The 20671-nt window shown below is 41.4% G+C and overlaps 1 protein-coding gene across 1 annotated transcript; it reads left to right on the top strand.

Moving 5' to 3' along the window:
• Nucleotides 1-460: 460 nt before the first annotated feature.
• On the top strand, nucleotides 461-18232 carry LOC139692506 (cytochrome b5 domain-containing protein 1). The gene is made up of 3 exons (XM_071590725.1): nucleotides 461-679; nucleotides 9172-9390; nucleotides 18002-18232. The coding sequence occupies exons 1-3, from the start codon at nucleotides 461-463 to the stop codon at nucleotides 18230-18232; spliced, it is 669 nt and encodes a 222-aa protein (XP_071446826.1).
• Nucleotides 18233-20671: the final 2439 nt, after the last annotated feature.

The following is a 20671-nucleotide window of genomic DNA, read 5'->3' as shown; positions in this document are numbered from 1 at the left end:
CCAAATAATGACTATTTAGACCAGTGTGTCATTGTTGGTTGCATGTATTACATGGAATCGATACTGTTTTGAAATTTTAACGCGCGATAAAAGAACGCTGGAATAGGCCGTTAATATTTCATCTGTTAGAAATGCTATCATAGAATAATACTTTGGACTTGAAGTGCCCTTGTCCTTAATTCTTAGTAAGATAGCCTTATGCAAGTTACTTCTTAAGAACCAATTGTGGTATGAGACGCAGCATAAGACTTAAATAAGGTACTGATGTTGAACCAAAAAAGAGTTTGTTAATATAGCGATATAATGTAAGTTAAGTAGGGTCAATAATATTTTGAATAACTTATTTCGTGAACGATCCAGTGATACGTACTTAGATTATACCAAGATATCTGTTGTATATGTTACTTTTCATACTCGGAAAGTAAAAGTATTTTACTTCTTAATTTAGAAAGCAATTGAAATGGATGGACTCGAAAGATTTTCCACAAACATTGCATATTTCACTCCAAGTGAGGTGGTTGTTCATAATAAACCAGATGACATCTGGATGTCATACCTTGGACGTGTGTACGATTTGACACCCCTAGTGAAAGAGTTTGTGGATCATGATGCAATTAAGCCCATTCTTGCCTTCGCAGGAAAAGACATAACAGAATGGTTTAACCCAGAAATTGGAGAGGTAATTGTGATTACTTGGCTTATAATGATGATGCAGATCCTTAATGATCTTGGCAGCTACATAGTCCTTGAGTTGATTTTGTCCCCTATTTGTAGACAGGTCCCTATGAAGGCCTGACTAAAACAAAAATTCTCTTTAATGGCAAAGTAAGTCACAAACATAGTTAGCAGTATTACCTCCCACAGTAACTTACATTTAATATGGTTGTACCATTTATCAAAATGAATCCAGTGTATTATTTTTACATTGGATTGTGATGCTACCCAGGGAGGCAATGACTATGCCATCGTGTATTGCTGATATTTTACGACAGCACAATGGCTCACCTCCGACTTCATGTTTGTTCAGTCACATTCTGGTACCAGCCAGGATTGTGTATTCCCCTCCACTAGTAATAAAACTAGTAATTACCATGCATGCTACTCAAAATTTATTTGTTCAAAATGACTTTATGTTTCATTCAATTTTGAAGTTTTCAAATTTCACTATACAAGCTTGTATAGTGAAATACAATTATATACAAATACTTTTAAAAGCATTTTGAACTGCCATATGAGATGTAGTGATTATCACTTTTCTGTATTTGTCAGATGCATTGCAACATTTCTTGCCTCAAAAAATAGATTCTTAAAGAATGTCTAACACTGTGTGACACATGGGGGGTTTATCTATTCCATTCCGATGAGCCCTAGAGCTGTGCTGGCGGGAGGGAGTAATAATAATTGCTCCTGGTAGGGTCACCCATGCCAGATAGGTCGAAGGTTAGGAGCCAGATGAAAGGTAGTCCACGCAGCGTCTGTTCCTCAGTGAGGCGGCTGCAATGGTGTCTGACCCCAGTGGAGTGGCCAATAAGTGATGTTGTCACGTTAAAAACACTATTGAGGAAGGCAACAGGAAACCACGTCAATTATCATTCCCAAGATAAATATGATGGTCACTAAAGAGATTTGGAGTCCTGGCAACTACGGGGCTCGGCCCAATCGGCCGTGTGTCGTGCCCAGCAGCGGGGGAGGCAAGGCTTCCGCGGTCGTCATCCCACGAAACCCTTGCAAGGGAAAACCAGCAGCAGCAGGACAGAAGACACTGCTGAAGAAGATCAAATTAGTTAGAATAGGAACGTGGAACGTTAGGACAATGATGAGGACAGGGAAATTGGAGAATGTTAAGCGAGAGATGGAAAGGGGAAATATAGATATTTTAGATCTATGCGAGGTGAGATGGAAAGATAGCGGGGATTACTGGAGTGATAATTATAGAATAATATACAGCGGTGGGGACGAGAGCCAACGAGGGGTTGCCATAGCATTAAATGAAGAGGTAAGAAGAAGCGTAGTCAACATGGAACAGGTAACGGATAGAATATTACTAGTAGAGATAAAAGCAGAACCGACGCACTTGGTTATTATTCGGGTATGCATGCCACCAAGCAACCATACAGAGGAAGAGGTCGATAAGATATACGATCAATTAGAGGACATAATCACCTGTGTTCCTGCAGGGAAACATTTGATAGTGATGGCAGATTGGATGATGAGGTGGGGAACTACGGTTTAGGCACGAGGAATAACCGCGGGGAGAAAGCATTGGAGTTGTGCAGGAGACAGGGGTTAGTCATCACCAACACCTGGTTTAGACACCACAAAAGACGCAGGTATACATGGAAAATTTCAGGTGACTCAGAGAGGTATCAGCTACATTATATTCTGGTTAGACACAGGTTTAGGAACAGTGTGATAAATTTGCACAGCTTCCTGGGAGCAGATGCGGACTCTGACCACAATTTAGTTGTTATGAATTAAAGCGTTCGTTTCAAAAAGATAAGTCAGGGGTAGTGGGTTAGAAGATGGAATGTAGAAGCATTAAATGGATTGAAAAGGAAGGAGTACTGTCGGAGTGCTGGAAATTATTTTAGAGGAAATACCAATAAATCACATATAAAGTGTTTGAATAAACAGCAGATTTATTCTGAGTGCTGTGGATAACAGACCAAAGGTCAACACGGTAAGATATATGCCATTGGGGCAACGTGCACAAGAGGGATGAACGCTCGGCTGGGTTTGAGACGTGACTCGTTCCGCATGGGTCAAGATGCCTCCTCGTGGGTCGTTCCTAGGGTGACACCTTGCGGCACACCACTGAATCGCACAAACAAATGAACCACCACATCACCCCCCTTGGCAGATGCGGAGCATACTCTTGCAAAGAGAGAGAAATTGTAATTGGCACTTCACAAAGTGATTGTAAAACACACAAAAAAAGGAAACAAAAATTATTTAACAAATACCAGGTACATAATACCACACAAAAAAAGAAATACTGTTATACAATAACACAGTAGCAACTACAAAGTAAACTCAGAAAACATACAGGAGAGGGAGAAAAAAAAATTGAAACGTCCCTAAGTCACAAAGTTAGCTAAATGCTTGGGAAAATGCACTCTTCTCTGTGATCGTCGGGGTTGCTGTAATATGGAAGGCTTCCGAGGAACGGTAGGATTGATCGCCCTAGGTATGGGAGCAGCAGAGCAATGTGGCACTAACCATGGAGTTTCATCAAACTGGGCACAAGAAACGTCATCATTAACAACATATGCTGATTTGACGCGGTCAATTGCCACAGACACCTCTGTACCCTGGATTTTCAGCTTAAATGTCTTGGGACCACGCTGGATCACTGGAAATGGCCCATCGTAAGGAGGATCCAACGATGGATGGAGCCTATTATTTCTCAAAAATACATGGGAAACAGTTTCCAGATCTTTAAACATGAAAATGTTGCGGGCTCCGTGTCGAGAGACCGGCTGTGGCTGGAATCGGCGAAGGCCCTGCCTCTGGGTGGTGACATAATCTGCAGTAGCAGTAATGGCACTAGTGGAAGGGGAAAAGAATTCTCCAAGAAGCCGAAGTGTTTGGCCATAAAAGACCTCTGCAGGTGTTACCTGAATATCTTCTTTAAATGTGGACCTCAGACCCATGAGAACCACGGGCAGGACATTGGTCCATCGGTTATCACCATGGCAATGGATAGCTACCTTCAACAAGGTGAAGGCATTCCAACATCCCATTGGCTGCAGGGTGATAGGCTGATGCCTCCAGGTGCTTTGCAACAGCAGACTTATTCTGAGTGCTTTGGATAACAGACCAAAGGTCAACGTGGTAAGATATATGCCATGGGCGCAATGTACACAAGAGGGATGAACGCTCGGCTGGGGTTGAGACGTGACTGGTTCAGCATGGGTCAAGATGCCTCCTTGTGGGTCGTGCCTAGGATGACACCTCACAGCACACCCCTGAATCGCACAAACAAATGAACCACCATAAGTACCAACAGGCTGTAGAGGAAATTATGGAGGATGGTAAAGAGCTAGGTACTATCGAAGGAAAATGGGAAAGTATCAAGGAAGGGTTGTATGTGTGGACATTTTTGAATGCTTTAAAAAATGATCATAGACACTTTCCCAAAAGGAAGAATGATCAAGGTTCAATATAAAATGACAATGAACTTGGAAAAATGTGCAACAAAACTCCATGCAACAGTAAACTTCCTGAAAACCCAGTGCTTTACTTATATAATAATAATTCATTTTATTTGCCATACAATACCAGGTGGATTGTGTATGTACATGATATAAGGTACGTCAAAATGAAGTAATATGCATACAGACTCAATTGGAATACAAAGTATGGTAATAAAAATTACAATAAATGTAGCATGAAAAAAATCAATTAAAATCATGGAGAATTAATATAAACTAGACAAAGAGCATTGCTATAAATTAAAAGTAGGGGTTCAGCAATCAGGAATGTTGAGATATTCATCAACAGAGTAAAGCTCATTTTCTTGGGCCCTAATTTCAATGATTTAGTTCTAATGTTGCCATGATCAATGTTGTGCCTTCCTCTGGTGTAATAATGATGATAGTCGGAGTTAAGGGAATAGTTGCTGATGTTTTTTTTAATATAGAAATGAAAACGTAACACATATTTACATGAGTGGTAATAAATTTAATTCCTGGAATATAGGCCTCGATGGAGCATTATGGGATTTCCCAGGGATTATTCTGATGGCTCCTCTTTTGCATTTTAAAGATAGTTTGAGAAATGGCAGCTGAGCCCAAAAATATTATTTTATTAGTTATATTTTAACACATTTTCCAGTAGTATAAATTAAAAAGTGCTGTTTTGATTGTTGTCCCATGCAGATATCTTCATAGATAGCAAATCGAACTGAACTTACACTGCAGGACTTTGAGGTGAGTTTTCCAAGACATATTTGCACTTAAACATGTACCTAAAAATGCTCATTCCATCACTTGCTTAATTGATTGATCATTAATTTTTACCAGCAGGCTCTCTGTCTCATTCTTATTGCATGGAAAGTATACTATTTTCCATTTATTTACATTTGAGTCTCGATAGTTATCAGTAAACCACTTATTTATTGCAAATGCCACATACCTTGATTTTTCTACAAGGCTGGGATGAGTGTGTATTGATAATACTACAGTAGTGTCATCAGCATAAAAAACTGTTACATTCCTTCATAATCCTTTAAATTGTCAGGTAGGCCATTAATATATACCAGAAAAATAAGTGACCGCAGGGTTGAACCTTAAGGTACACCTTTAGAAACATGGCAGATGTTGGATGAAAGTTTTAACCCATCCACTGACAACACTACATTTTGAGTTTGATCTTTGACAGGAGATGGGAGAGCCAGGAACATCACAGCTAAAGAATTTTTTTCTGAAAAAAATTATATTTAAGCTTCAATTCATACACTGCATATCCTTTGTGACTATTTTCTGATTCATATACCTGCATATTGGGTATAGAATTGTGGATTTCCTGATTCCCATACCTTTATATAGGGCATAGAATTTTGGATCCAAGCCAGTTTTCTGAAAGTTCTCCTTGGAGGAGGTTTGTGCATTATGGTGAACTTGAAATTTCCTGAGTGTCCATACCTCATGTTGATGGTACCAATTTCAGGAATATGTGTGGTTGAAAAGTGAAGATGTAATGTTTTGGCCTAAGGAAGATATCTTATCGAAGAAAGAAGCTTCAAAAGATACAGGGCAATGAGTCATATCACTTGAGCTCACTGTAAGTGTTCTCCTTCCAAGCATTCTGAGAATGCCTTCCTCAATGATAGAAATTTATTCACAAAACAGTTCAATGGATTTGCTTGGCACAATAACAAAAATGCTAAATTACCCTTATACCAAGGAGTGGGAGACCCAGAAAGTGGAGCAAGTTCTAGTGACTTTTCTCATTGGTATAAAAAGTTGGCGATGAAGAATGTTAAAACATAATATTCGTTAATGAACAAAGTGTTCATTGCTATCCATGGTATAATAAATGTATACATTATTACAATGAAAAAGCCACTGGCTAATGAAGGGAAATTCCATGTTTTACATGAGGAAGGCAATTACAGCAACAGGCCAACGAAACTGAGAGATGAAACGGTATGACTCTAAAGACTATGTACCTTACAAGAAGTACAGACTAATACAACAGAGTATCAGAATCTTTTAATTATTTCTAAAAAATAATCATGATAGAAAGTTAAAATTTATTTGCTATTATTAAGACTTCGCTGCATAGTTACCATGTAGAGTTATGCATTTCTCCCAGTGATTCTTGACTTTGGAAGGTTGTCATTGTAGAACTCAGCAGATTGCATTGAAAATCATTGTGCCACTTCTTGAATGTAGACATTCGTGTTTTTTAATTTTCAACCCTGTGGTGGTTTTTTGATTACTGGGAATAAGAAAAAGCCACTTGAGGAGAGAATGGGAAAATAGGGCGGGTGTGGTAAAATTTCAAAACCACATCACTTTAATTCCTCAACTCCACCTCGAGATAAGTGAGCAGGTGCATTGTCGGCAAGAAGATGATGGTGCCTACCACGCCATGTGGTTTCTTTTTCAGGTCATCACAAAATTTGTTCAGATTGTGCAGTAATAGGCACCAGTGATGATCTGACCCTTCTCCAGGTAGTCTATTGAGATGACTCCATGACATTCACAAAAAATGGAAAGCATAACATTCCCTGCAGATTTCTGGGGGGGGGGGTGAGTTTCTGTGCTTTCACTCCCTCCTCGATTCTTTGGTCTCTGGATCGCATTGATAGATCCAAGATTCATACATTGTTACCAGGTGACAAAATAAATCCTCCCAGTCTTACTCCAAAAGATTATATATCTCCCTTGACAGGTCATGTTGTGTTTGCTTCTGACCGCAAATCAGTAGTTTTGGAAATCAGCATGCTGACACCTTTGACATGTGTAGCTCTTTGTGAATAATTTTCCACTCACTAATTTAACAAACAAAGATCAGTCTCATTCTTTATCGTTTGAATGGTAGCTCTTCAGTCTAATATGACAATTGAGTCCTCCACTTTCTTCACTGTGGCAGCATCGTCAGTGAGTAGTGGTCTTCCACTTCTTGGATCATCTGTAAGGGACATGTGGCCAGTTTGAAAATTCCTTTTTCACCTCACAACTGTGTCATATGATGGGCTATCATTTCTATAAACAGCCATCATGCCCATGTGGATTTGCCAGGCACTGTAACCTTTGAAATGAATAAACTTAATCACTCTGCGAGCCTCTACCTTCTTCATACTGTCAAGTACTTCAATCTGCAGCTTTCTGAAACCAAACAAATCAACATTAATAGCTGTGATTTACAACATTATGTACTTTTGGTTCCCTAATTTACCTTCAATACATAAAAAACCTCCCTCATTATTTTGTTAATGGGTCATCATATATGTGTGCAGATGATACAACTCACTTAACCTCCTCCAAGAACCTAAACCATGCAGTAGTGCAGAGTAACATTGATTGTATGAGTAAATGGCGTGAAGATAATTAGCTGTTCATGAACAATGAGAAAACAATATTTATCCAATTTCATTTCCACCAATGAAAAATTATAGCCTTCCTGCTTTTGAGGATAAATGGGTCCTCTCTTAAGTGTTCCACTGTGACAAAATTCTTAGGGGTGCGTATTTATTAGAATTCATCCTGGGAAACTTACATTGATTAAATAAGCTCTAAAGCTGAAGAAGGATGTTGTCCTGATATAAATTCTTCCCTGGTTGACAGCATCTCAAGTCTCTCTCAGTTTATCTTGCATTCATTCATAGTTGACTGAAATATTGAATTGCCATGTGGGGGCACTCTCCCTGCACCTCTTTAGGCTGCAAAAAGGTGCAATGAGAGTCCTAGGTAAAGTTCCAAGGGTATGTAGATCATAATTTGTAAAATTCAAAATTTTAACTATTCCTTCTATGCATATATTCCATGCTTCATCATTTGAATTCAACCAAAAAAAACCATGTTCTATTTGATAACCAATGCTGATGTACATAGGCACAGCACAAGAGGTTGTGTTGACTTGAGGATAACTGCCCATAACTCAGCTGTGTTTGCTAAGAACCCTTGTCATGCTGGGAAAAATTCCTGAAATCATTACTGAGAAAACTACAGGAAATAGAAATATTATTATCAATTAATTCTAAACTTAGTCAATCCCTGTGCTAGCATAATTGCTATGCAGTTGTGGATGCATTCATAAGAGTCTAGCATATAGTCCGGGGTATGTTTTAGGAGTTTGATGTCGTCAATTGTGATCTTATGTCCTTCAGAGGTCATATGTTGGGCAGCATAGGATTTACGAAAGTTCCCTATTCTGAAACAAGCAGCATGCTCTTTAAAATGGGTAACGAGGTTTCTTCTGGTCTGTTCTATGTATGAAGAATTACATTGTGGACATGAGATTAGGTATATGCCAGATTTGAGAAGGGGTTCTATGGGATCTTTAGGGTTTCCAAGTAATTATTTGAGTTTGTTATTGGATGAGAAAGAGGGTTTGTATTTGTGTTTCTTGAAAATGGTCTCTGACCCTTTGGTTGATTTTTGGTGGAATGGAAGTTTTATGTTTTTCTTTTCATTGGGCTGGGATAGCATGGTGCTGGTTCTGATTAGTATTTTTGGTCTATTTTTGTTGAGTATTTTTTCAATTAGTTGTTTGGTGTAGCCATTAGATCTGGTGGTCTGTTTTATGAAGTTAGTTCTTTTTGGAAGTCTGATTTGCTCAAGCGTGCATTTAGATTATGGTGTATTAGAGAATGGAAGGTGGCGTGTTTGTGGGAGTGGTGATCAAAGGAAGACTGATGGATGTAGTTATTAGGTTAGGTTGGTTTCCGGTTTCCTTCGATCACCACACTCACAAACATACTGCAATCTCTACTATAATGGGTAATCCCGCTTGAAAGGGGGACTCAAAGGATCTTAAAGAAGAATTTTCTTAGTGTTAATGGCTTTGTGGTTATATCAATATTAGTCTCTGAAGTTTTGAAAAAGAAATTATTCTTTTTAGTCAATGGAATTCTTTAGTTTAATAAAAGTAATAAAATCAATACTTTATTTCTATGTGGAAATCCTCATCAATGTAAATATGCTGCACCTATTTGTGAAGCTTCTGAGCTACATACATCCAGTCACATGCTGCACTGCTCCCTACACTCCACATGGAACACTGCCTCATTTGGGACTATTATCACCAACTGTGAAATGGGAACCACTTTTGAAAACACCATGGTGGAAAGACCCAAAATACTTCATCGGCTACCTTACTACTAAAGCTCGCCCCATCAGGATACTGAATGTCCTCACTGGTCAAGAAGATTGCATTGAGGTAATAGATGTTCCTTTTTATGGTAGATGCTCGATTGGTCACCTGATTCAAGAGCATAAGGATTCACATACACTTAATTCAAAAAGAAAGAGAAAAACTACCATTTTTTTGCCTTTCTCTTGCTTCTGGTGACCTGTTTGCCTCCAGCATGTCAGCTTGTTCTACTTTACAGGGCGTGAATCATCAGAGTGTACACACACCCATACCAAGAGTGCGGTTAACCTCATGACCTTTGGATTATTGGACAGTTGTTGATTACTGTAATTAAATGGATAGTAATATATTAAAATTTTAGTCTAGATTTTTCTGAGACTTCTACAGACATTTCCTGTAAATTTCTGAACCTATGAATTATCCTGACAGTTCCAAATTTAGATGCTAGAAATTAATGTTTTTCAAACAGAGTAACTTATTTGATGGACATTTGGCTTAAACTCTCTATATATGAAATAGATTGCTAACATGAAACATGCTAATAACAGTCCATATCCTAATATTCCTCTTGACATCCATTGGCTGTTTAGTGTATGGCCTGTTCATCTTTCTGATATTTTTATCTCCATTGTCTAAAGTATTGACTTGTTATTAGACTTCATATGCCTCAACCATCATTGCCATCTCTGTTTCTTAGTTCCTCTGTACAGTTCAGTTTTATTAGTCACAAATCAGATTTTCACCAAATTTTCTGACGTTTATTTTTAAATAATGTTTTAGTAGGTAAGGATAATAATTTATCATTTTAACCAAAATGCATGAGTTATGCCATAGCCAGAGGCATAAATAATTACAAAGAAAAACAATATGCCAAATTAAGTATACTTACCTAATACTGCATAATGCAGAAGTAGTGTTTACAGCAGATGTCTTCTTTTTTCAGTTGGTGTAAAGTTGATGCCCCTATTACTAACAGTGTTATTTTTTCCTCAAAATAGCACAATTAAACCAACTACCCAAGCTGTGAAAAATCTCATTATTTCAGTAATATCTTTAATCTGAGTAAGTTAGTGGTATTTGATACTCCCCTATGGAGCTTTCTACCATTTCATGCTCAGCTCCAATGATTTGCATGCAAAGGACAAGAGAGAGAAGGACAATAAGTAAAGGGTGTAACAAAAATTGCCTAACCCTGCTGAGCTCTTGCATATCCTGAACCACAGTGAGGTCAATTGTGAATTACATGGAGCTGGTGTGGGAAGAGCTACTGCTTCATGACTGATTGAAAAACGGCAAGATATTCAGCCTCTACTGGGCAGACATAGAATACATATTCTGCACTAATGCCAGAATGTCAACTCACTAGTTATACATTGGCCTTTTGGCCATGTGACACATTCGTGTTCCTGCAACACAGTTAATAGAGAGGCATATGTTAGTCTTGGTGTTTTTTGAAGTTCACTTAGTCATAAGTTTGTTTATAGATCAGTACATAAGTTTTGTATGGTCGATTTCCATTAGCTACATGATATTATTGAAATTATTTTTACCATTTTTATACCAGAAGCTTTTTGTAATGCTTTGATATCTGAGTTGAAATATATGTCACTGTTTGTTTCTACTTTGCTTTGAAATAAAGAATATAATGACTGAAGTAGCAGATGGGCAACTTGCAACTGCATAAAATCTAGTGGCCATGGGTAAGAGCGCAAATAAAATAACTCATAGATGCTTGAATCCAACACCAGAATTCAAGAAATTAAATTGAGGAAATCCAAAAGAAAAAGTTGCAGAACCAATTCATAAGAGAGTGCAAGGAGGCCAAGACAGAGTGGAGAGAAATATACTGCGAGGAAATCATTGGCAGCATAGAGAAGGATCTATACATTTGTATATATGTTACTTTATGTGTACATATATATTTATGTATCTCTCACCACACCCTGAAACCCTTACTTTTTAATTATGTATGTGTAGATTTTTAAGAACTCTATACTGATATTTCGGCCAACTAGGTGACCATCAACAGGGATAAGAATTTGACAATGGGAAAACAACAGTAACAAAGTACTGCCCATGGTAAAGTGAATATATTCAGGTGTGGGAGCTAGTGGGGAACCAGTTTCTTGGGGTGAGGGGGGGGCAAGACTAGGAATGGGGAGGGAAAGGAAGAGATTCGTTTTCAACTGTATTGTGTAGCCTATGTACTTTGAAACTTGGGAACCATGTTATATAAGGGGCTATTGACAATTCCTGGTTCATTGTTCACAATGCTCTCTTGGCACATGTGCATGCACAAGCTCTCAGTAGCGTTTAGTTTCAAATGCCTGGTGTACCAGGTTAGGGATACATTTTTGAGGGTAATAGGGTGGGAAATTTCATAATTGTTTTTATCATTGGCTGATTCTTCAAAAAGGCTGCTTTTCAAGTATAATGAGTGTTCCTTGATCCCTGTTTTGTCATTGTGTTTTGTTCATCCAATGTGTAACAAGTGCTGCACTTTACCTGGTACATTCTGGATTTTGTAATGAGGGCGTTTTGTCTTTTGGATGGCCTAGTAAGTTTTGTAGATTGTTTGGGTTTCTTACACTGATATCATTGCCCACTTGTTTGAGGATGTGATGGAGGCTTTTAGTATGTTTGGGTTCAAATAGAATATAAAGGAATTCGTCGAGCCATGGCCAATATAAAATGCTGGGATCCACAGAAACATATGGTGTCAAAAAACACAAAAACTTCATTGATAACATTCCATGCGTACACCTCACTAATGACGTTATGGTATCTTTTGACATGGAGAAATAATTCCCTAGCATCTCTACTTCCATCACCCTTGATTAAATAGTTGACAGACCAAGGAGTAAGCAGCTGACTCCATTTATTATTGAGAAATACATCACCCTCACTAAATTTTACATAGACGCAACATACAGTATTTCCAATTCAACAAAAATTACTATGAACAAACAAAAGGTATGGTGGTGGGCAGTCCCTTATAATGCTTCGCCTCAACATTTTACTTCATAATTTTGAAAAGAACATTTTTGATCACTTCTCTAAAACTTGGGTCAGGTACAAGTATGTAGCCCCTCTATACAGATTCCTATTTGTACCATCAAACCTACCCACTCATATCACTTCCAACAATTCTTTTCTATGATAGATGGTGTTTCTTTATGATGATCGGGAAAAATAATTGCATACACAAGTGAAGGAGGTATCGTGGTGGAAATAATGACACCTCCTAACAATTAACAAAGTTTATTGTGCTCAGAAAATTAAAACCTTGATGAGGCGATTGAACAGTAATTATTCAGTAAATATTCGGCCGTGCGGTGGCGAAGCCAGGAGAGAATCCTTCACCAGGAAGCAGCGTCCTTGGGTTGACCACGATGGCGGCGCGCGTGACGGTCCAGAGCCAGTCAGAGAGAGAGTGAGAGTGAGACTGAGAGTGGCTCTGGCGGCGTGGTTGCGCCCTGGCGGCGGACCCTGGTGGCGAACGCCGGAAGCCAAAACACTTGCCGGCGAAGGCGCGTTCGCAATGGCGCTCAACGATGATCCAAGGGTTGAGCCGCCACACCACCCCCTTGGTTGTTTTATAGTCCCTGGTAGTTAGTAGACATTGGAAAAATTGTGGAAACAGGAGGTGATAACGGGTGAGCGGGCAAGGAAGGAGGGTGTAGGGGTGGTGGAAGCTTGACAGGTTAGGTAATGAAGTCAAGACAATGAAAGAAAAAGAGAAAATTATAGTTGAAATTCTTCAAGATGCGACGGAAAGCGCACGTGTCTCCCAGATCGGGTTGTCCGTTCGCTGCGCTGTGTGCGCAGTGCAGCACCTGGGGGCTGAGGGTCTGGCGGAGCAGGCAGCGTAGCTGGGCGCGATGTAAAGGCGGCAGGCCATCTTTCGTCCGATTCTGCTGCCTCCAGCTGTGGCGCGGTGTGGTGAAGCGGTAGAGCTGCCTGGTGGTTATAAATTGGTAGGTTGGATACCGTAAAGGCAGGTTTGAGTCTGTCGAGAGAAATGAACACATCACGGTTTGGTAAGCGGACTTTGTACGCCTTATCATTCCGTTCTAAAACTTTAAACGGCCCGTCATACGGCAGCTGAAGAGAACCCCGCGGGGGGCCGTGCCGGACGAAGACGTGGGATGCCGTTGGCAAGTCTTTGAAGATGAAAACCTGACGGGAACCGTGGCGGGCAGCGGGGCGAGGGCTCAACTCCCGGAAATGCTCGCGCAACTGGGACATGAAGGCGGTGTCAGCTGGCTGCGATGGAGAGGTTGGTGAGAGGAATTCTCCGGGAAGGCGGAGAGGCTCCCCATACACTAACTCTGCAGTGGAGGCATCTAGGTCTTCCTTCCAGGAGGCGCGGAATCCCAGGAGGATGGCAGGAAGTACGTCCACCCACTGAGTGGTCCCGTGGCAACGAATGGCGGCCTTCAGCTGTCGATGGAACCGTTCTACCATCCCGTTCGCCTCAGGATGGTATGCTGTCGTCCTGAAATGCTCCGCGCCGGCCATGAGGGAGAGCTGGCGGAAGAGGTTGCTTTCAAACTGCCGTCCTTGGTCGGTAGTGATGCGTTGGGGTGAGCCGAAACGCGACATCCATCCGCTAAAGAAAGCGAATGCCACTGTCTCGGCCGAAATGTCACCAATCGGTATTGCCTCGGGCCATCGGGTGAAACGGTCCACGCACGTAAGGCAATATCGAAATCCACGTGAACTTGGGAGAGGTCCGACCAAATCGATGTGGACGTGCTCGAATCTCCGTCCGGGAGACGGGAAACTGCGCACAGGGGAGGCAACATGACGAGTCACTTTTGCCTGTTGGCACGGGATGCACGCGCGTGCCCATTCGCGGCAGTCTTTCCTAATAGAGGGCCACACGAAACGCGATGTCACGAGTTTTATCGTCGCTTTCGCTCCGGGATGCGCCAGGTTATGAAGCGAATCAAACGCCTGACGCCGGAATGCGGGAGTGACGTATGGGCGAGCACAAGGGGTGGAAGTGTCACAAAACAAGTGCACAGCACAACCGGGAACAGGAAGTCTTCTGAGCTTGAGGGAAGACTCTTCGTTCTTAAGGAGCGCAGCAAGTTCAGCGTCTGCCTCCTGTGCACGGCCTAACTCCTCAAAATTTACCGCGGAGGACAAGGAATCGATGCGCGATAAAGCGTCCGCCACGACATTATCCGCGCCGGCTACGTGACGAATGTCTGTCGAGTATTGGCCGATCAGGTCGAGGTAGCGGAATTGACGGGGCGAACATCTGTCAGGTTTTTGCTGGAACGCGTACACTATCGGCTTGTGGTCTGTAAAAATTGTAAAATTCCGACCCTCCACCATGTGGCGAAAATACCGGACCGCCCGATAAATCGCCAGGAGCTCCCTGTCATAAGGGCTGTAGTTTCTCTCGGCCGAGCTTAGTTTTTTGGAGAAGAAACCAAGCGGTTGCCAACCCGCTTCAGTGCGCTGCTGGAGCACAGCTCCCAGGGTGAAGTCTGAGGCGTCGGTAAACAGGCCGAGGGGAAGGGAGGGGGCCGGATGGGCGAGAAGCACAAAGTTCGAAAGAGCGTCTTTACACCGCTGGAAAGAAAGGCGCAGTTCGGGCGTCCAATCCACTTTGTCGCGGCCGTGTACACCACCGCGTAGCACTTCACTGAGGGGGGCCTGTAAGTCGGCGGCATGGGGAAGGAATCTTCTATAAAAATTCAGCATCCCCAAGAATTGGCGGAGCTGTTTCACCGTCACAGGGAGTGGGAAGTCGGCGATAGCACTCACTTTGTCACTTAAAGGCGTTGTACCCTCGGCACTTACACTATATCCTAAAAACTTGACATTGGGAACACCAAAAACACACTTTGCAGGATTAATGAGCACACCGTATGATTTTAATCTGCCAAAAAGCTCACGCAGGTGATGCTCATGTTCGTCCTCATTTTGGGAGGCGACCAAAATATCGTCTAAATAGACGTAGCAGAAGGAGAGACCTCTGAGTGCCTCGTCGAGGAAACGTTGGAAAGTCTGTGCGGCGTTTCGCAGTCCATATGACATAAAGGGAAATTCAAACAACCCAAAGGGGGTCGTGATTGCAGTCTTCGGTATGTCTTCCGGGTTCACAGGTATTTGGTTATATGCCCTCACGAGGTCAATGGTGGAGAAAACACGAGCACCATTGAGGGATGCAGCGAAATCCTCGATATGGGGGACAGGATAGCGATCGGGGATGGTCCTAGCGTTTAACGCGCGATAATCCCCGCATGGGCGCCACTCGTCTCCCTTCTTGGGCACAAGGTGGAGGGCGGAGGACCAACAGCTATCCGAGCGGCGGGCTGTCTCTAATCGCACCATTAATTCAAATTCCCGTTTGGCTGCGGCAAGTTTGTCGGGAGCAAGCCTACGTGGTTTACATGACACCGGCTGACCTGCGGTCGTGCGAATGAAATGCACTGTGGAGTGGGACGCATGACCGGGTGTCCCTGCTGGACGCGTAATTTCGGGAAAGCGCGAGAGAAGAACGTGAAAACGGGTTTCTCCGACTACCGCCTTTATCTGCGTTGCCGGGAGGCGTACAATGTTTCCGGCGACGGAAATTGTCGTCGAACTGTCTGTAAGACGAGAATTCTTAACGTCCACCAAAAGACTGAAATGTGTTAAAAAGTCCACTCCGATAATAGGCTGTGCAACGTCTGCCACAACAAACCTCCACGTGAAGTCGCGGCGCAGACCGAAATTTAGGTTTAATACTTCCCAACCGTACGTATTTATTACGGAATTGTTGGCAGCAAAAAGTTGGTAGTCGGTCCGCTGTCTAGGACTTTTGACGAGCGATAGGGGAAACACAGAAAGGTCAGCACCAGTGTCAACAAGAAACTGTACCTTTGTGGTCGTGTCCGTAACGAAGAGGCGGCTTGCTGTAGGGCTAAGGTCGGCGGCCGCGTCTACCGAGCGCCCGCGGTGTTTTCCGGCACCTGGAATGAGCACGGCTGGGTGCAGTGCCGCGCGTCGGCACCAAACTTCCGGTGATACCAGCAGAGTTGTGGCGTCGTACGGCGCCCTGATGGTCCGTCTTCAGAGCCGCGAGATTGGCTGCGGGAACGGGAATGGCCTCGGAAACGGGAGCGTTCCTCTCGACGGTGCCGCGCCACCGAAAGAGCCGCAACTTGACGGGTGAGGTCGTCCATTCGGCTCAGGAGGGAGGTCAACATGCCCGAGCATCCACCGGAACAAGATGGCGGGTCGGAACTCACCTCGCTTACCTGAGCGTGGGTAGGGGCGGGCACTCGTTCCCGGGGTATCACCTCACTAATTCTGTCGGCGAGGGAAGCCACGGCGTCTAGGTCGACGCCATCTTGAGCTGCTAAGATGGCGTGGAGAGGCGTGGGTAGCCGGGTGAGCCACAGCGACCGCATGAACTCGTCAGGCATCGACGAGCCTGCCAAGTCCTTGAGATGGCGGAGAACTTGGGATGGCTTCCTGTCGCCCATCTCTTCTCGCTCAAGGAATCGCCTAATCACATAGCGAGGCAGATGTACAGATATTCGGGCTCGACCAAAACGGCGTGGTCAGGGCATGGCTAAGCACGTAGGGCGAAATGAATCACGTCGGGGTCACCACTATTGAAGGAGGTATCGTGGTGGAAATAATGACACCTCCTAACAATTAACAAAGTTTATTGTGCTCAGAAAATTAAAACCTTGATGAGGCGATTGAACAGTAATTATTCAGTAAATATTCGGCCGTGCGGTGGCGAAGCCAGGAGAGAATCCTTCACCAGGAAGCAGCGTCCTTGGGTTGACCACGATGGCGGCGCGCGTGACGGTCCAGAGCCAGTCAGAGAGAGAGTGAGAGTGAGACTGAGAGTGGCTCTGGCGGCGTGGTTGCGCCCTGGCGGCGGACCCTGGTGGCGAACGCCGGAAGCCAAAACACTTGCCGGCGAAGGCGCGTTCGCAATGGCGCTCAACGATGATCCACGGGTTGAGCCGCCACAACAAGAAAATAAAAATATGAAATTCAGGTCATTAGGGGACAAAAAGGATATTATGGGAACAGAAAAAGTGTTGATGTTGATGAATGTTGTATCCATCGTTTTCACAAAGATGCAAATTTTTACATTAAGTGAGATAATATTGTTCGTCACTGTGTCAGCATGATCATATTTCTTTACTTTGTTGAAAGGAATTATTTGTTTTACTAGTTCATGTTTTGCTATTTTGTGCCAAGCAATTGAAGATAATTTCTTTATATCAAAATGAAATTTGGCAGTTTACTCTCCTCTAATACATTTTTGCTTCTTTGGTCACTTCACAAGCCACAAAAATTTTACAAAATATTTGATTGCAGCTGCTATGGTTAAGCTTGCATGATTTACTTAACTGGTAAAAGTAATTGAGGGCAGAAGGTCATGGGAAATAACAGATCATGATTCACTGGGTCATGTTGGTCATTGATAATTGAATACAGAGTTGATAATTTATATATTTATCCATAGTTTACATCATTTCACTATTATAACCTAATTTCTTAGTTGTTCTTAAAGGTGATGAAATTAAAATATAAATAGATGACACTTGAAATTTGTAAGTGTACTGGGGGTAAACTTTTCTTTATATTTTTACATTATTAATTGAAATGTTTCAGTTGAAAATTACCCTTAGGAACATGGTTAATATTTCAGGTCTGCTCTGAAGATCCATTATATCGAATCCAGGAACGTTTCTTATTTTGCAACAAACATATTGGTAGCTATACTTGGAAGTTTGAGGGAAGAGTTTTGGACAAGAGCTTAACTTTAGATGAGAATGGGATTCCTGATGAGAGGGAAGAATTTAATGAGTTATTGCTTCCTGAGAATTTCTACATTCCAGCAATAATGATATATTGTAATGATGATCTTACAGAGGCTTAAAACAAAATTAAGAATTATACAATGTATCAATGCCAAATTAAAAACCTTTTCACTCATTATATATATAGTGATTAGCATAAGTTGTGCATAGTAGCATTAATTCGTGCTATTCCTATATCAGCATTGGTTATGAAATTACGGAAAATTGATTTTCATTTATCCGCTTGAGAGGAAACCTTTCAACATCTTTATGAATACATAAACATTGAATAGCTTGTAGATATTAATAATAATGAATTACTAGGCATTTAACTATGCTCCTATGCTCCATGGCTGCTCCTTGCCCATCCTTTGGCCCTCCCTAAGGTATGGTATTGCATTCTCTCCTAAGATTCATATATGTAGTGTTAGGAAGAGGAGTGAGACAGGGCTGTCCATTATCACCTGTGCTGTTTAATTTATATATGGAGGAAATGATTAAAGAGGCATGGGAAAAACTGGGGATAGGAAAGGAATTCATAAAATCAGTTAGGTTTATGGATGATCAAGCTTTAGTTTGTCCGTCAGCCAATGGGTTGCAAGCATTGCTGAGTGAACTGGAAATTCAGTGTGATAAATATGAGATAAGAATAAATATACATGAAACAAAGGCTATGCGATCATCCAGAAAGAGGAAGGCTTAATTAAATGTTCAACTATGAGGGTAAAAAATAGAGCCAGTGGAATAGTTTATGTATCTCAATATTGTTTTGGACCAAAATGGTCAAAGTATTAGGGACTTTAGGCAAAGAATTGTACTAGGCAAAGAGGCTTTCACAAAGAGGAGCAAATTCATGAGAAAGACATTGAGTAAGGATGCTAAGAAAAGGTTTGTCAAAACTTTGATATGGAGTGTAGTCATGCACAGCCCGGAAACATGGCCATTGAAGGAGGATGATGGATGTAGTTGGACCCTTTTAAAATCTGGGCATGGGGAAGAATGGACAAGGTGAAGTAGACAGAAAGTAAAACAAATGAGGAAGTGCTGATCATAGTGGGGATGGAGAGGGGAAAGCTGGGAGAAATCATAAGGAGCCAGGAAAAATGGATGCAGAGCATATTGATTGGCAATGGGATGTTGAAGACTGTGATAGAGGGGAGAATGTTAAGCATACAAGGAAGGGGCAGGAATAGGATAGGGATGTTCGATGGGATGAAGGAAGTATACTTGTTCAAGAATGAAGAAGGGCGCATTGGAGAGTAGGAATTTTTGGTTCTGTTTTGCTGGCCGAGATAAGGGAATTATTTGGTAGCTTGTGTCTATCGAAAATCTACCTTCACCAGTAGATAACTTAATAATAATAATAGTAATAGTTACTAAGGTTTGGCATTCAACAGTAAAAATCATGTGCACCATTCGGGATAGGTATGTAATTCATTAGGGTTAGGATTAGCAGGGAATTGAGGAAGGTTAGGGAAAAACTCAATGTCATCATTTTCCTTCTCTAAAATGATAGATGCCAAGAAGTCAACAATTTAACACCCCATCTGACAAATGGCATACTCCACTCAAAATGCTTTCAATTCAGCACCCCAAGTAGTCATCTGGTTGCCTCTAATAAACTATCAACTCTGGGATTCATACTCTGGAGTTAGAAGGCAGTACATTAGCCATTACACCTTTCCATCCCCTTAAAGCGATAATTTGGATTTTTGGCTCATTTCAGTTCAGTAATTTTTCTTAATTTAAATATTTTCTTTGTATACTCAATGAATTTCAATTTTTTGTTCCGGTACAGGAAGCATTTTTCGGAAGTTCGTATGTAAAATTCAGGTGTCTTAAGGCAATTGTTACTCTACAAGACTAATTAAAATAATACAAAAGGTACAAGTAATGATGAATAGATGAGATATCTCCTCTGGAATATGATGAATAATAATGTGTGTGAATCGTAATGAGAATTTTTTCCTGCATAAAGGAGGCAAACAGTATGTTAGTAGAGTGTGTAACTGTTCCTAGTGAATTCATTATGATTGCTCTCATGTGAAGGAAGTTACTTACAGAGTTAGGTCAAAAAGGCAAAGTCAAAAAGGTCATGGAAGTGCATAACTCCTATATTGAAGGGTGTGAAAGGCAAAATGGGAAGTATCTATGGTTGTAAAATAATGTAAAAAAATCAAGAAAATTTTATCTTTTTTGAGGGATAAATATGATAATTTTATTAACCATTACCCTAGATTGAATGACAAAGAGATTGAGTTAAATATTGCCAATAGACTTGAAAAAACTACATGGAGACTGAAAAAAAGTTCATTTATTTTGCATGCAAATATTTGGATTCTGAGGTTGAAGTCTAGGATTGGATATTGAAAGCAAAAGTGTTGACAAAATTAAATCTGATGTACGCAATGAAACTAGGATAGATACAAATAATGGTATCTCATTGATAAAAATCACAATGTCAAATTACTTGAGGAAATTCAAATATGAAAGGAAAAAATCTATTAAAATGCTTAAAA

Source organism: Hetaerina americana, unplaced genomic scaffold (genome assembly GCF_022747635.1).
Source record: "Hetaerina americana unplaced genomic scaffold, ioHetAmer1.1.p SCAF_4, whole genome shotgun sequence".
Taxonomy (NCBI): domain Eukaryota; kingdom Metazoa; phylum Arthropoda; class Insecta; order Odonata; family Calopterygidae; genus Hetaerina; species Hetaerina americana.
This window is presented reverse-complemented; position numbering and strand designations above follow the sequence as displayed.

Bases quoted from the DNA above. Each gene is read 5' to 3' on its own strand.
- LOC139692506 (XM_071590725.1), top strand. From the start codon at position 461: ATGGATGGACTCGAAAGATTTTCCACAAACATTGCATATTTCACTCCA. The intron at 680-9,171 runs GTAATTGTGATT...CTATTTGTGAAG, and splicing joins TTAACCCAGAAATTGGAGAG to CTTCTGAGCTACATACATCC. The intron at 9,391-18,001 runs GTAATAGATGTT...TTAATATTTCAG, and splicing joins GTCAAGAAGATTGCATTGAG to GTCTGCTCTGAAGATCCATT.